This window comes from Dipodascopsis tothii (assembly GCF_038497935.1).
Source record: "Dipodascopsis tothii strain CBS 759.85 unplaced genomic scaffold V1510scaffold_31, whole genome shotgun sequence".
In the NCBI taxonomy this organism is placed as follows: domain Eukaryota; kingdom Fungi; phylum Ascomycota; class Lipomycetes; order Lipomycetales; family Lipomycetaceae; genus Neoaidaea; species Neoaidaea tothii.
Genome location: NW_027118015.1, coordinates 107,224 through 123,315, shown reverse-complemented (window position 1 = coordinate 123,315; position 16,092 = coordinate 107,224). Strand labels below are relative to the sequence as shown.

General features: G+C 49.7%; 8 protein-coding genes across 8 annotated transcripts; 3 read left to right on the top strand and 5 right to left on the bottom strand.

The window, feature by feature from the left end:
• Positions 1–197: 197 nt before the first annotated feature.
• On the bottom strand, positions 198–1,366 carry V1510DRAFT_238376 (mitochondrial genome maintenance protein). Its single transcript, XM_066930541.1, has 2 exons — positions 858–1,366; positions 198–825 (listed from the first exon to the last, which is right to left on the bottom strand). Exons 1-2 carry the CDS (start codon positions 1,216–1,218, stop codon positions 407–409), a joined length of 780 nt encoding a protein of 259 aa, XP_066787324.1. The 5' UTR covers positions 1,219–1,366; the 3' UTR covers positions 198–406.
• Positions 1,229–1,800, bottom strand: V1510DRAFT_421656 (uncharacterized protein). Its single transcript, XM_066934657.1, has 2 exons — positions 1,716–1,800; positions 1,229–1,683 (listed from the first exon to the last, which is right to left on the bottom strand). The coding sequence occupies exons 1-2, from the start codon at positions 1,784–1,786 to the stop codon at positions 1,563–1,565; spliced, it is 192 nt and encodes a 63-aa protein (XP_066787323.1). The 5' UTR covers positions 1,787–1,800; the 3' UTR covers positions 1,229–1,562.
• On the top strand, positions 1,722–4,185 carry V1510DRAFT_238132 (biotin-protein ligase). The gene is made up of 2 exons (XM_066930539.1): positions 1,722–2,175; positions 2,211–4,185. Exons 1-2 carry the CDS (start codon positions 2,154–2,156, stop codon positions 4,151–4,153), a joined length of 1,965 nt encoding a protein of 654 aa, XP_066787322.1. The 5' UTR covers positions 1,722–2,153; the 3' UTR covers positions 4,154–4,185.
• On the bottom strand, positions 3,997–5,821 carry V1510DRAFT_238165 (uncharacterized protein). Its single transcript, XM_066930540.1, has one exon. The coding sequence runs from the start codon at positions 5,717–5,719 to the stop codon at positions 4,217–4,219; it is 1,503 nt and encodes a 500-aa protein (XP_066787321.1). The 5' UTR covers positions 5,720–5,821; the 3' UTR covers positions 3,997–4,216.
• A 2,519-nt stretch (positions 5,822–8,340) lies between these two features.
• V1510DRAFT_408124 (uncharacterized protein) lies at positions 8,341–9,531 on the top strand (the record flags this gene model as incomplete). The annotated part of the gene is made up of 3 exons (XM_066932436.1): positions 8,341–8,535; positions 8,930–9,374; positions 9,413–9,531. 3 exons carry the CDS (start codon positions 8,341–8,343, stop codon positions 9,529–9,531), a joined length of 759 nt encoding a protein of 252 aa, XP_066787320.1.
• A 227-nt stretch (positions 9,532–9,758) lies between these two features.
• V1510DRAFT_421645 (nucleolar protein,Nop52-domain-containing protein) lies at positions 9,759–11,221 on the bottom strand. The gene is made up of 4 exons (XM_066934656.1): positions 11,005–11,221; positions 10,833–10,940; positions 10,641–10,794; positions 9,759–10,605 (listed from the first exon to the last, which is right to left on the bottom strand). Exons 1-4 carry the CDS (start codon positions 11,063–11,065, stop codon positions 10,005–10,007), a joined length of 924 nt encoding a protein of 307 aa, XP_066787319.1. The 5' UTR covers positions 11,066–11,221; the 3' UTR covers positions 9,759–10,004.
• A 463-nt stretch (positions 11,222–11,684) lies between these two features.
• Positions 11,685–12,981, top strand: V1510DRAFT_352611 (DUF21-domain-containing protein; the record flags this gene model as incomplete). The annotated part of the gene is made up of 6 exons (XM_066930874.1): positions 11,685–11,775; positions 11,808–11,871; positions 11,914–11,969; positions 12,006–12,047; positions 12,081–12,216; positions 12,252–12,981. Coding segments are annotated over 6 exons (1,119 nt in total), but the record flags the coding sequence as incomplete, so codon positions are not given.
• Positions 12,982–13,151: 170 nt separating this feature from the next.
• V1510DRAFT_421640 (uncharacterized protein) lies at positions 13,152–16,010 on the bottom strand. Its single transcript, XM_066934655.1, has 4 exons — positions 15,450–16,010; positions 15,349–15,414; positions 14,814–15,311; positions 13,152–14,777 (listed from the first exon to the last, which is right to left on the bottom strand). The coding sequence occupies exons 1-4, from the start codon at positions 15,667–15,669 to the stop codon at positions 13,597–13,599; spliced, it is 1,965 nt and encodes a 654-aa protein (XP_066787317.1). The 5' UTR covers positions 15,670–16,010; the 3' UTR covers positions 13,152–13,596.
• Between the last annotated feature and the right edge of the window lie 82 nt (positions 16,011–16,092).

Genomic DNA, 16,092 nt, shown 5'->3' with positions numbered 1-16,092 from the left:
CTTAGAATAGAGCAAATGGCCTAGGCCAGTGTCAGTAATAGGCGGTAGTATTAGCCGCGGGCACGCGGGGAAGATTTGTTGCTGTGGCAACGCAGTAGTCTGCGGCTAGGTGAGCCACAGCGGCAACGAAGGCGTGGCCTCACGTGACGCTCTTGTGAGCTGCGACGTAGTGGCGTGAACGTGGCTGACGGAGGTTTTAATGTGGCACAAATGCCCGCAATCAGTGATGATTGTAAATCTTCAACGGAAAGGCCCGCCCTTCGGCTATCCACTTCGTCGGCATATGCAGCACATAAGCTATTAAAATATGGACTTTCAGCGAGCGGAGATTCAAAATACAGCTATACATCAGCATCTATCCAGTAGCACCAGGGTTTTCAGGGGTAACATGCAGAACGGCTATTTGTTAAAATGTTGAGACTTTGTAAGGATAGTCGAACTCGGCGTCCTTACGACGCCAGAGCTTACGGCGCTTCTTGGTCAAGACATGGTCGGCAAACTGGTTGACGCAGAAATCTTTCTTGAATGTGCGAATGAAAGAGGGATCCCATAGCTCTGATGCCACGCCGAGATCCTTACAGCAGCGCATCAAGGCGTTACTTTTACAGCCTTCTGTAGCGGTCGGGATTCCTGTAGGAGCGAAGTAGTCCTGTTCGCCGCGCGCGATAGAGATGAGCCGTCCATGGGCGACCAGCGCATATTCCCGGGTTACCGTTTTACTAGTAATCAAAGTTGCACCTCTGGGTACAAGACCCCAACCGCCGGGACCAAATGCCTGGTTTAATATGCGGCGATATTTGATCTCAGGAAGATATATGATCCCGTCTGTTATAAGCATAGCACTCGCCGCGTCATACCTGGTTTAATCTCGATATCAGATGGAGAAAGCTTCTCTGATAAAACGCCGGTTATCTCTTTGGAGAACGGTTCAGAGCTCAGACCATTGTAAGCTCTAGCCCAGTCTATTGAGCCGCTTGTAGCTGACGGCTGAGGGTCGTCATTGAGTGTGTATAGCGATTCGAAGGACTCAGCAGTGGCCTTTGGAGCCCGTGCTTCATCTAGATAGGCCGGGATAGGTTCCATACACCAACGCGAGCTCATTGAGAACAGTCGTTTCGTGGCAATAGAAGGCCGCGCGGCAAAAGCCGGCTTTGCGATCAGACGCATCTGGGGAATCAGTTTGAGCGTCATTGATCTCGCCGCAACTGGAGAAATCATCTCTATAATGTGCAACGGCGATCATGCTCGTACGGTGCCGATGACTACTCTTTTTATGGCATATATACATAAATTTAGTGCAATCAACCTTCAGACATTACGCATCTCGAGTACTCGTTCGAGCATTGTTGTTGTGCTCGGCCCAGCATCGCTTGAAGGCCGTCATCTACTGGTCAGTCGCTGTCATCCGCATTAGAAGATTTAGTTGTCTTGCATTAAAGTTGTCCCGAAGTACACCATGGTTCCAGCAACCACGCCTCTACGTACGCAGTTTGATCTGTGCAACAAACTCACGCGTGATAGCTGGAGGAAATACCACGGCATACGGCGCATCACTCTAGCCGCTATTCGGTGATGTCTTTTCTTACCTCGTCAGCACATATACGCCAGTCTCGCTTCACTGCATAGCAATCTGTAAGTCGCATATTCTCCTCGGCGCACCCTGTCTTTTCTATCCGCTTGTCCCTATGGTTACTTTAGGCCTAATTGGATCATACCATTCGTCAGGCTCATCGTCATCAGCTACTGGCGGCTGCGATGCCGTATTCATACGGTCTTGACTGGACATGCTGACCGTTGAAACGGTATTGAGTCAGCAAAATGGCAAACGTTCCCTTGGAATAGGGCCATACTGTTACCCGGCATTTCCCCTCCCAACATCTGCACGCATACTGCTAGCGGTCTCAACAGCAACAGCCGTTGAGAGCACATCTCTTCCCAGCTTGGGCAAACCTCGGATCTTATTCTGCTAATAGAGCCCTTGTAGTAAATATATGTAGACCGTAAGCTTTATAAAGCTGGTACAGCTGCGTGGAAGCTTGCCTGCGCATCTCAACGCAGAAAGTGCAAGAGAGGATAGAACTTACGCCACACTGCACTACTGTCTTTTTTCTCCCACAAGCTCGTTGCAATAATTTCAATTACAGGTAACCACAATGAACGTCCTGGTATATGCCGGTGAGTAATTCTGAGGAAATATAATTAATTATAAGGACCTGGTACCACTGTCGAGTCTGTGGCTCATTGTACAGCAACGCTTCGCTTGCTGCTCTCTCCATACTACTCTGTTCATCATGTAAATGCGACCACGCTGTGTACAGAGCCGTGGCAGTCAATGACGGCGTTGTTGGCCATTCCTGGTGGTGCGGACCTGCCTTACTGTCAAGCTTTGAATGGCGAAGGAAACTCGCGGATCGCGGCTTACGTTAACAAGGGCGGTCGGTACCTAGGATTCTGTGCTGGTGGATATTATGGCTCAGGTCGCGTCGAATTTGAAGCAGAAGATCCCAAATATGCCGTGGTGGGTTCGCGAGAACTGAAATTTTTTCCCGGAACGAACCGTGGCACGGCTTTTCCCGGATTTGTTTACGACTCGGAGCGCGGAGCAAGAGCTGCGAAACTTCGAGTCGAGGGCATGGAAGATTTTGCTTGTTACTACAACGGTGGCGGGCTTTTTGTTGATGCTGACAAGTATGCCGCAGCTGGTGTGTCTGTTTTGGCGCGATACGTGGATCCAGTCAAAGTCGAAGGTGGAGATGCTGCTGTTGTGCATTGTCGTGTCGGTCGTGGTAGCGCAGTTTTAACCGGAGCGCATCCGGAATTTTCGCCCAAACGACTGAAAGCCAGGGATGATGTCGGTCCAGACTATGCTACTATTATCGAAAAGATTCGTGCCGATACCGACAAGCGGCTGGAATTCATGCGCCTCATGCTCGAACGGCTTGGACTGCGCGTGAATGAAAACGTTACCGAGGACACAACTCCCCGATTGGAGCCGTTGTATTTCTCCGCAGCTCGGCCTGGTATTGTCAAGAACATTATTGACAGTCTACGTGAAGACTCGACTGAAGTCGAGGGAGGACGGCTCGAGCTCACTGGTCAAAGTGATACGTTTGTCTTCACTGACTCCACAAAAGCACAGACTGTTGTTCCTTGTCCGGATGTCGACCCGTCAGAATTTGGCTCAGTTCCGAAGAACGTTATAGTCTATCAACAGGGAATCCCTGATCATCATGCCACTCCTCTGTTTGACCACAATCTCTACTACAGAAACCTCCGGTCAGAGAGCTTTGGAACTGCATTTTGCTATTCTGAGGTGGTCACTTCAACTTCCACCATGCTCGACCACAACATGGCTTTATTGAAGCAACTGCCTACAGGGTTCACGATTAATGGTGCAGTTCAGGTTGCCGGCAAAGGTCGGGGCGGCAATTATTGGGTTTCGCCTCTCGGTCTTTTGGCTTTTTCAACAGTCATTCGCCATCCTATTTCACTACAGAATACCGCACCCGTCGTATTCTTGCAGTACATCGGTGCCATGGCTATAGTCGAGGCTATTCGAGAGTACGGACCCGAATACAATGATCTCGATGTGCGCCTGAAATGGCCGAATGACGTCTACGCTCGTAACCCCCGATACGTGAAGGGAATTGACGGCGAAAACGAATACGTGAAGTTATCCGGTATCCTCGTCAATACGAATGTTTATGGAAGTGAATACCTCGTGGTTATAGGCTGTGGAATCAACACGGCTAACCAGAGTCCTACGACTTCGTTGAACGAGATTGTTACGCATGAGAATGCCAACCGTCGCAAGACATCGCGACCGCTAATGGCGCCGTTTCGTCTGGAACCATTACTCGCTGGTATCATGTCCCAGCTCGAGACGATGTACTCTGTCTTTAAATACCGCGGCTTCGAACCATTTATGGAGCTTTATTATAAGCGGTGGCTCCACAGCGGAGCTGAGGTAAGGTTGGATATGTACGAGGGAGAGCGAGCCCGTATTCGCGGCATCACTTCCGATTACGGTATGCTAGAGGTCGAACAACTCAATTACGAGGGAAAACCCACCGGTAAGATCTATACGCTTCAGCCGGACGGAAACTCGTTCGACATTTTTAAGGGTTTGCTACGCAAAAAAACAGTGATGTAAAAAGATATATAGATTATTTGAAGACCTATATATATGCAAATAGCGTAACTTCATATCTGACTATTATATGGCAATGGTCACGCCGCTGGGAATGCTGGGCAGTGACATGCTAGGCGGAGCTCCCATCGCGCCCATGTATGGGGGCTCAGGAAGAGGAATGCTGGGAGGATTAGAGACAGGACCGCCGTGAGCGAAAATATTCTCGGGGAAGAGGAAGAAGGAGCGTGGAACAGGGCAATAGTAGCCCATCGCCTTGAGCTCCCAATCGCGCTGCTTGGAGGTCTCCATCTCTTTGCGCGAGAACTCGGCAGCAGTAATATTGCTCTTGCCCCAAATAGTTTGGTAAAACTCCTCGTACTCTGGGTACAGAACCGAAGAGATCTCGTCTGTGCAGGAGGTAGCCTCCATAGTTTCGGTGAGCGCAGGCTCAGGTGTCATGCTAGACTCGGCGGCCATCTTGCTCGGTCTAGGGTTGACAGGCGAAGTTGAACGAGCACGAGTTGACGCGCTGCAGTCGGTGTACTGGAAGACACCGCCCCAGTACTCGCACACAAACCAGAGGAAGTGGAGCTTCAAGGGCGAAAACCACTTGATATTGTTCTTTCCTCCCTCAAGAGAGATGGAAACAGGAACGCTATCAGGATCGTCGCGAGCCTTGAAGAGTGCAACGAGAGCTGAAGTAGACACGCGGGAGCGCTGGCGACGCGAACGCACACTCTGAAGGTTGATGCGCTTCGCGATCTGCTCGAGACACTCGTCAGTGAGTCCGCAGGTCATGTCAACTGTCTGGAGACACCAGAGCGATGACATGAGCTGCGTAAAGTGACGAGGACGAAGTCTGGGCATCTCGAGAGTAAGATCGTGCAGCTGGCGCATCTTGGCGATAGCGTTGATGAACTCGTCAAGGGTAGCTTTGTGCCACCTCTTACCGGTTCCCGGCTCCTCGAAAATGAACTGCACGAGCCATTGGCACTTGCTCAAAGCAGCGCAGAAGGCCTCACGAGCCTCGCGAGAAGGAGGAAGGGACGAAGTAGAGATGAGATGAAGCTTCTGGAGAGATCCAACTTCGCTGGAACGCGAGAGGATATCGGTGACGAGATCGTCGACAATGTCGCTGCGAATTTTGAGTTCCGTGATGGAGGGGAGATCGTCTCTAAGCCATTTGGCGAACTGAGAGCGCTTGAAGTTAATGAACTCGGCTGACTCCGGGGAGAAGTCATTGTTCGAAAGTGCTTCAACCTCTAGAACGCACAGACGTGGAAGCATTCCAATACGCGGAATAGACGCAACGAGGTCGGCCGGAGTACCCGAAATCTTGAGCGAGGTCAAGCTAGACGCTTGCAAGGTGATAGCGTCGATGACCTCAGTAAGGCCAATTTTCTTTGAAAGCCCAGACAGAGTGAGGTTCCTTAGTGTATGCGGAGTCAAAGACTGCAGGTATTCCGCAATCCGCTCACTCTCGTCATGAGATGCCTTCTCAGGGCTGCACGTTATCGTCAGCTCCTTGAGACGGGCATGAGATGCGAGTGCAGACACCAGACAGGCGACCCAAAGAATGGGGCGCATCGCGAATTACTAGCTTCTCGAGTTTATGGAGCTCGCGAACCCACGCAACGAGGTCGTTCTCATCATGAATAAGCTGGCTAGAAATGCGCAGTTCTCTGGCGTTGGGGTAAAGTGTAGATATGTGAATACCCTGCTCAGACATCTCCTTATTCAGCTGAGCGACAATCTCCTCAGGCTCCGCGGAGGGTGAGGCCGCGTAGTCGATGCTGTCGAGGAGATCGACGCAGTCGGTCATGTCCAAGACCCTGATGGTCTTTGTATACGCAGTTGGTCGGGACAACATTGTGAACGAACTTGTAATCTTGGAAAATATGACTCGGGAAGTTGCGTGTCTTATAAACTTGCGGGGGCGGAAATATCCTCGGATCATGGTCGGAGCTCCGCCGAGGATCATGGCGGTGGCCATGAACTCTTCTAGAATTGGAAATACCTCAGGAACTTTCCGGACTTACCATATAAGGAACCACGTCAGTCTCCGCGCAGCTGGTGGACATGTGTTCGAGCCTGATCTGAGAAAATCTTAAACGACAATGCGGAGACGAAATGTAAAAGTCGTCGGCAAAAAGCACAGACTTTTGACATAAAATGGCCAAATATGGAAAGCCTTGCGAAGAGAACGTCGTTCCCAAAGCCTATTTACTATAGAAGTCGGCAAAAATTCGTCCGTCGCGCACGCAGCAGTGGCCTCTGTTAGACTTCGTAAGCTCGTGCTCACTCCTGATAACACCACTAAGTCTACGCCTTCGAGAAGGCATTGGCTTGAGGATAGTCGTCATAGGCTTAGTTGTCGAAGAAGCGAATGTAACGAACATAGACGAAGATCATTGTGGAGCTTGATAAAAACATTGTCGCGGTGTTCGAGCTCAAACCATCGCCTTGCATTAGCGCCATCGCGCGTTTTTCGAGGCAGCTACTAGCGCATTTTCCGAGCACTACTACCGAAAGACCGAGATTCTACCTCGCGGTAACCTCCGGAAACACTGGAATGGTAGTTTTCGACGACTCATTCCCTCGGGACGAGATACTCGTGGGAGTCGTGGGTGGGCGTGATGGGTGTGCCCACCGTATGAGATTGACCACTGAGATTGACCACGTGCGGAATTCGGCGGAGTCGTGAAGCCACTCAATATGGTTAAATATTAACTCCCGACTACCTATGATCTTCTGTTCCCACCTTTCGTAGATCCGCACATGGTCACCGGATAGATTTTTGACCGCGCTAGCGCTTAAGGAAACATCCGAGTGGGCGTAATAAGTCTCGTGCGGCTGTTCTCGGCACATCGTGTACAACTTGAGCAAGTTCTCCACCACCTTGAAACTGCGTGCCCATTCACGTCATTTTCGTGTGACTGGCCCCGTTCCATGCGGCTCGGCCCGGTTTTCCCAAAGACGTGTTTACTCTCTAGCGTGCTCCTAACGACCCAAATGTGTTCTTGCCCACAGCTCGTTTGCCGCCACATACGCACGTTGCTAACTACGCGGCACGTTGACTGATTTGATACGAGACACGTGCCCAACTGAATACGAGACACGCCTGCTGTTGAATAGTGCTTCCCGGTCCGAGCCGGCATTCGTGTCTTCCAGCCTTTGTGTCTTCGCCGACGCCACTCCCGCGCTCGGCCCGATTGTTAGCATTTGGGGACCGGAGACATCCGCGGTCGATCTCGCCGCAGAACACCAAGCTGGGCCACTATCCCTGTGGCATTAACACACTAAACCAAACGCTACGTGGTGCCGCACGCCGGAAGTCGCCGGTGAAAGTTTCTCAAAAGAAACGTGTAGTGACAGCTGCCACAAATTGGGTGGCAGCCACTGCGGCAGCCACTGCAGCCACAAAACACACAATCGCGGCTTTCTCCATCGTATCCCCCTTCCACGCTCTAAGAATTAGATAGCTATGACCGACCGTTTACTGCGGATCTATCCGTACCGCATTTGCTGTGATCTATTTTTCGGCGTTTAAGTCGACGGATCGCCAGACGGGCGGTTCGACCCGTACGATCTCCCTGGCGTGCGGCTCAGAGACCAACGTCAGTTGCAGACATCACGTTACCTGCATCCCCCAACCCTAACATGTATGTACCCTTGCCCTTGAAGCTAACTGAGGGTACCCACGTGACTGCTCTGTGATACATCACGTGACGGCTGCCAGGCTTCGTATATAACGCAGTCATATGGAATATATGAACCGCTGTTACTTACATATGCCTTATATATAGACATGTGTCTACGTAGTGTTGTGCCAGACTCACCACCACCGAATCGATCAAGATCATTCTGCGATCCCACGGTTTTTGGCTTCTATTCTGCGTGTTGACCAGGACCAAAATTTTTTATTGTCCCACGCGATTCTCCCTAACCTTCTCCAGGAGAGGTAGAGCGCGATAACCTGGAGCCAGCTTATCCCATTCGACGCATTCTGAACTTACTGTATTTCATGAGAGATATAAGCAGAGAGCATTGATTGTATCTGTATCGACTGTACGTATCACTGAAGCGTCCATCCTTGCGCCTGATTTATTGAACGATGTATTAACACGTAATAGTCAATAGAAAGACATCTTTCTTAAAGCTGCCAGTCTATTCTTGACGCCGAAATAGAGACACTTGAGAAGCTCATCATGGCCGATGATTACAACTACGAGATTGACATCTACGACGACGATGCGCTTGAAGACGCTCCGCCGGTGAATGCGCCTGCGGACGAGCCGGCAAGCAATGCGTCGAGATCGTATGGTAGCAGTGGTAAGCTTGATCAACGCAGCTGTGCCGTCTGGTTGATTGCTGTCAAGCGCTGGCTTTCCATCAGCGTCCACGTCAGCGAACGGTCGCATTGACGTAGATTGAGGCTAATAATCAGGCTCTAATGGAACGCAGATGAGACAGACGACGTCAAACTCGACATCTCATGGGCAGCAGATTGCCATGCAAACTTCGCAAAGCCAAGACAAGCCTGTCCCTCCGCGGAACGCGAACGGAAAGTGGCAGCCGATGCCGCGTCCACGCAACGACGACAACCGTCCAGTTGACCAGAGCGCCACGACTGCACTTTATATTTCCGATCTACACTGGTGGACATCCGAAGAGGACGTCCGAAGCTGGTGCGCACGAGCGGACTGCGAGGATGAAATAAAGGACGTCACGTTTAATGAGCACAAAGCAAACGGCAAATCGAGAGGAATTGCTTTCGTCGAATTTTTCTCGCCGCAGGCTGCGACAGCTGTCAAGAAGTATATCGAGAATCTGTCGCACTCACAAGTCGGTGGAGGCATGTCCAAGTTCAACGTCACATACTTTTCGCCAAACGTTAACCCTTTCCGCACGCTGCCCAAGGACCCTCCTTCGCGCGGACATAATAACAGCATGAACAACATGGGTCGCGGCGGTAATATGAATAACATGGGCCGTGGCATGCGCGGCGGCGGTGGCTATAACAACAATAACATGGGTGGTCGCGGCGGCTACAATAACATGAACAACCAGGGCGGTCGCAATAACATGATGGGCAACAACGGCGGAAACATGCCTTACAATGGCAACATGGGAATGCCTTTTGGTGGAATGCCCATGGGAATGTTCGGCTTCAATGGCCAGGGCAACATGAACGGCATGATGGGTCGCGGAGGCGGAAACATGATGGGCCGTGGTGGACGTGGTAAGTTTAACATCGGCGGCTATTGGTCAATGTTGCAGCTAACATGGAAGCTCCTCGTGGATTTCCTCAACCTCATTTCAACCCGGCATTCTTTGGGCCTGATGGAAACCAGGGCGGAGGAAACCCGCACGGCAACAAACGACAACGGCCGGAGTAGGCAGAACACATCGACCTAGATTGTCAACGATCTGGAACAGCAATTTAGAAAGCCAACAGCAGACCGAAAGCTCATCATGTAGCCACTGGTAGCTGACGGTCAAAAACTCCTATCTGCGCGCGTCACGTCTTCGGCCGTCACAGACGGCTAGCTGGTTGCGTCCTTCTTTTAATTCCATTATGTTTTTTGCCAACCGATACACGGAGTGTATTTTTACTTGTATATCTCGAGATTCGTAATATGAATAGGTGGATATATTTAAAGTGTAGATGAATATATAAACAAAGGAGATCAAAAAGCTATGCAAAACACTTCAAGATATCAACTATAGCTACAAACATAAATGCAAAACAGACATAACGTACTTTTTGACTCCCGTTGAAAACAAACAAGTCCAAATATCCGTGCAGGTTTGAATGACCTGACGATGGTGTTCCTAAGGCTATGCTCGACCAAGGTGTGGGTAACCGCGCTTAGTCGCTAAAGCCATTCCACTCGGCATCGTCAACAGCCAGTGCACGAGAAGCACGAGGAGATTTCAGATTGGCCATCGAAGTAGCCTTCGATAGCTTTCCGGAACGAGAAGGCTTGCTCAGGCGCTGACGCTTAGCCGGCGAGGGCTGATCGGGGGTCTCTTCCTCGGCGTCACTGGTAGCTTCCGCACTGTGGGGACGCACGAAGGTATCCTTCAGTTTGCGCAGATCCGGAACTTGGTAGCCCAGCTTTGCCAAGCGCGGGTCTGCGAGAACTTCTTCGACCACACGCTTGCGCACGACCTTAGAAATTCCGAGAACAGCAATCCTCTCAAAAGGGGCGAGTAGACCATCCACAGGAATTGCAGTATTTCTCTTTGAGGAGTGCGACTCCACCACGACTTTTTCGAGTTCATCGACGTAGATGTCGACAAGATGATACCTGATGCCATCCGGTACGCGCAGATTTGTGGGATGTAGAGGAAACTCACTCAGAATCTGCGAGTATTTAGAAACAGCAGACGCCTTCCATGACATTTTCTCCAGTCTACGGAAAGACGCGGCGACGATACGACGAATGAGTAGATAATACTTGTCGATTCTGTGGTCAGCCTCAAAGAACCCCCTTTGTCATACCTAAGGACATCGATTGAGCTCCATTCACGGCACAGAGTCTCCCAGACCGCCCGAATGAGAGCAAGTAAATTGTCTTCCTCAACAATCACCAGAAGTTCGGCGATGTCGTTCGCCAATCTCTGCTGGGTTCGGGGTCTATCCGACATCCACATGCCTGACGAGTCAGAACAGTACGCCGCGGCGTTTACTTACAGAAGTAGAGGCCCTTGCATATCTTTAGCAAATCAATCTCCACTAGAGGACCGCTGCTCTTGAGAAACTCCGAGAGGTTCACGACAGCGTCGTCTCTGGTAGGTCGATCTGCAACGTCAGCATGATTCTGCTCTTTCACCTAATTTGTTTTTCTGCGCCAGTCATAACCTACCATTCGCCGAGAGTCTTTTGACCAGAGATCTGATAGTCTCGTCTACTCTTTCGTTGCTCATGGTTGCTTTTGTCGTCCAAATGATTTCTTAAAGGATCGAAATTGTCTCGAAGAAAAAAATTCCTTTCAAAAGTTGAGAGACTGGGAATTAAATTATTATTTCCTTTATAGGCATTACTTCTCACTCACACTGAAAAAGATTCCATATTTGGTAATATTGATTGGGAACGGGGCACTGTGCCTGCTTTTCACTTTAAATATACTAGCTCGAGCCACTAGTCCCATCAACGAAGGCTTGAGCGCCGCCAAAAAAGCCGCAGCCGTGCAAGATGGCAGTGCGGCAATAATCCCCTGTGTACATTGATTATTTAAGAGCTGAGCGACCGAGCCGCCGGTCAGGCTGTATTTAGATTTATATAAGGCGAACTGGCGTTCACTTCTGATTTATCAAAGCTTGTGAGGAGCAGACATCTGAAGAAAGGACGGGCAGTGGAATGAGATCAAGAACGCATCCAGGGCCGGCCACGACAGGGGTGTTTACGGCGTCGGGGCCGGTTCGGAGGGCAATCGCCGTACTGGCGATGGTTCTGGTGCAAGTCGGAAGGGCTTCGGGCAATCCAGTCGGACATGGGTTCTGGGGCGCGTCTCAGGACGTGACCATCACAGAGGTCGAAGTTGACGATGACGAGAGCGCGGTTCACCACGCAGCCGAGTATGTTGCGATCTTTGCTTTAGTGGCCCTCTCTGGCATATCAGCGGGATTGACATTGGGTAGGTGTTAGCGGTGTGCGACCTAACACTAGGTCTGATGTCCTTGGACGAGACACAATTACACGTACTGTCGCGCGGAGGAACACAACAACAACGGTAAGCAGATACGTCTTCCAAATCCATGTTGCTAACAGGCAGCAACTACGCTCAGAAAATCATCCCTATTCGCAGCAACGGTCATCTGTTGTTGACGAGTACGTGAAGAATCATTACTAGTTGGCTGACAGCAGCTCTACTCCTGACCAATGTCATTGTTAACGAAACATTGCCCAGTGGGTACCTTGCCAAGATCTCACTAACGACAGTAATTACGGAGCATGTTGTTGGCAGTGGAACCCAGGCCGTTGTAACTTCGACTATTCTGATCGTAATTTTCTCTGAAATCATTCCTCAGGCTGTCTGCTCCAAGCATAGCTTAGCCATAGGCGCCTTTATGGCATGGTGAGTATCACTTTCTAGTGGAGCTCTGACCGAAGGCCTGTTCGAGTTCTTATTTGGCTACTCATGGGAATCTGTTGGCCGCTAGCAAAAATTCTCGACCTGATACTTGGCCCACACTCTGGCTTTACTTACAGATCCTCAGAGCTTAAGGAGTTGATCCAACTGCACTCCTCTGATGCACACCATGGCGGTGATCTCAGACCTGAGGCAGTGACTATTATGCGCGGCGCCGTCGACATGCAAAGTCGCATTGTCCGGGATGCAATGACTCCTATATCTGACGTTTATATGCTCAACGTGAACGCTGTTCTTGATCGCCCGCTCCTCGCTCAAATAATCCAAATGGGCCACTCACGTATACCTGTGTACGCTGACACAGCTCCCGGTGGTTACTACGATCCTTATGTACCCGCAATTTCCCAGCGGCGAATTCTTGGCTGTGTGCTCACAAAAAATCTACTGATGGTGGACACGGGCACGCCCGTCCGTGAGGTGATCACACAGCAACTGGCCGTAATTCAAGACGATACTGCTCTGTATGAGCTGTTGCCTCTTTTTGAGCGCTCACACACGCACATGGTAATCGTCGTCAAAGCACCGGTCGGTGGGCGTCCAAACGAAAATGAATCCGATGACGGCCTGCTACTTCAACCTGTGCGCCGCTGGACAGATGAACAGCTTCTCAGGCAGCTGCCTGTTGGTGTCATTACATTCGAAGACTTTATGGAGCAGCTATTACAGCGGCCTATCCTTGACGAGAAAGACTATGTCCGTCTTTCATCAACTCAAGGTGCTTCTGGGTATTCCGGTGTACCGCATAAAGCCAGCTATCTGCCCGGTAGTCCAATAGAAAAGGCTGAGAACGTGCCCAGTACCCCAGAACGCTTGACTGCTAAATCAGATGGCGGATTCCAAAGAACTGGGCCAAATGGTCAGCCAATCCTGACGCTCTCTACAACTACACCTCCCGCTAGCGAGCGTCGTCGGGCCGCAATAGCTTTCCCGAAAACTCCCAACGGGACGCTCCCTAGTGCGATGATCAAGCCTATCGACTCTGGCGGATATCCTGTACCCGTCCTTGGTCTGAAGTCCGCTAATATCATTTCCAGCCCAACAACTGAAGAAATCTCTAAAGTCGCTTCTACCAAGTAGCTGACTAGAGGCTTTGCTTTACCGGAACAACCCTACCTCTGCTGCTTTGAGCAGTATTTATACTTACAAAAGCTGCGTGCTGTTTCACTATCTCTAATTCGGACTTCTTTATACACTTCGCAGTACCGCTAGCCAAATTTTTCTATAGATGATCTATATTATTGGAGTTTACTATGTGCACCTTGACAAGCCCGTAAAAATGTTTACCCAACACCAGCAGCATTTCGATCACGTGATGTCGTCTCGAAAGCATCCTGCGAGTAGTCCTAGGCCAGCCAGAGGAATCATAGAGGGACGCCCATGTGCACATTGGAACGGTAACCGGCAATTCTGCAGCTTTCCGACGAGAATTCTGCATTCTTCTTCTGCGAGCTTGTCGCCGAACATTACTGCTCCCCGGCAAGCTTTAAAGTTGAGCATGTCTCTGATCATGACAGGCATGGCACGCTCCACACGGCCCAAGGACATAGTGTTCGTGTCCAGAGTACACGATCGACCCGATTGTAGTGCAGAAATGTGCTCTTTGATTCCATTTAGCACATACTCGGTATCCTGCCGACATCTCGCAGACAAAACAGCAGGGACTCTGCGTAGCTCGAAACTATAGTGTCCAGGCGCGACTCCTATCAGCTCGAGTTCGTAACCCCAGGTCCTAAACAGACTCAAATGCTCATTCAACGTGGCACCGTCCTCTTCGCCTAGCACGAAAACCTTGTTCGCGACAAAAGCTACAGAAATATCATCGCCACGGGCAATTGCATTGTAGTACTCTTTCATGAGAGCTTCAACGCGTATCCTCTCATCCGCCGCGTGCTGATCAATCAAGAAGAGAACATCTTCAGGTGGCTTGTTATTGTAGTTGACACGCTCAGGTCTAGCTTTTGCTAGAATGAATCTGGAGGAAACCTGGGAAATTATTGAGCAGTTTTTGAGGTCATCACGAGAGAATTTGAGCTCTGTTAAAAGGCGACTGTACGTTCCGGCCTGATCGAAATAGTGAGATCGACCGAGAGAAGATTGCGAACAGAGTGATGGTATCTCGGGCGAGAATGGCGGCGGGCGGTCTTTGGGGCTTGCCATTTGTTTCTGCTTCCGTTCCTTGAAAAATGTTCTGAGACTATTACCAGTCCTGATTTCTACTGGAGTCTCATTCTGTATCCCATTTTCCTCAAAAGCTATTTGAATAGCCTGAACCACACATTTCTCCAGGTCGCATTGTCCTCTGAATGTGTACAAGACCTTGGAGGGATCTTGACACAGGTCGTATGCTTCAAGAGGACCAGTGGCATTTAATACGAACCCGAGATGTTCTGTCGATTGAGAACTTACTCGCGGTAAAGCAAGTAATTTCTTGGTGAGGTCGACCACAGTTTTTAACAAGTTATTCTGCACCTTGCGATTATTTAGGACTGGTATCAGCGAGAATATTGGCGTCACAATCTTACAAATATATCGTCGCCTTGACGACTGCGTAGTTGCGAATATCACGCCTTCGACATGAAAGGAGTTATACTGATGAGACAGGTTTAGCAATGGCCGGAAGGCTGGCTGTCCGTACAACATGCAGAGAAACTGACATAATGAAGATGCATGATATCTCTCGGCAGTGACATGGAGCAGAGTTTCGAGCCTCGACTGCGATTTCGACACTACCGATACATCAACTGGCCTAGATGTCAAAAGAATCTCCACAATATGTTCTCTGATGTCTCGAACTGTAGACTCAGGTAGAAAGTCGTCGCTAAGTAGAAGTCTTTTTCTGACTGGAATATTTGCAAATATATTTTGAATTTTAATGGTCGTCCCATGACCATCAATATCTGTGTCTGATTCTCCGCTGAAAATAAATTTGCCCTGATTTATGACCTTTGTGTACGTGGAAGATCCGCCTGCAGTTTTCGAGGATACGGTCAAGAGTGATATGGCGCTGATGTTTGCCAGCGCTGACTCAATTAGCTAAATCGCGACAGAAAGACGCGCCTTCGCCGCGAAATCCGTACGTCTGGATCTCCGTAAATGATGCGAGAGAAGATGCCTTAGAGGTTGCTTCAAGTTAGAGTGGCGATATTAGTCGCTCCTACCATAACGACTACCTAAAGCTGCGAAATCACTGGAGGTAATCCCATGGCCGTTGTCAATAATCACAAGTGATCTCTGCGAACAGGATATCTCTACAGTGATTCGTGTGGCTCCAGAATCTATGCTGTTCTGAACGCATTCAACAATAATCCATGCTATCGAAGAAATTGACTGTGTTGATCTGATCTGAGAGATAACCGAAGCGGGTAGAGTGAGGAGCATCGTGTAAGTTAGAAATCAGCATGCTCTAATCTGCATTATCTGCTACATCTCTAGCGAGAAATGTTTGCACTTTGACGGATACTATTGTATGTAGTGCACACGGACGTCGAGCAGCGTCACCTAAATACGAGATTTGGGAGGTTGGGATAGACGGCCGAGTTTATTCAGCACTAGGCAAAATTGCATATTTGATAAACTGCGGCTTCAGATTAGCCATGTCAAATGCCAAAGCTCTCCTCTTCGAATGTAGTGACCATCAACACACACACACGGACCTAAAGGATCATCACTCTTTTCGATAAAGGAGGCTGCACCAAAATGCATTACCAAAATCTCAGAATATCCTCCGGACAAAAGCTTGCAGATCAAATATGCAGTCGGCAAATTGTTTAATGGTGATACTTTTTATTCTTTACAAGAACA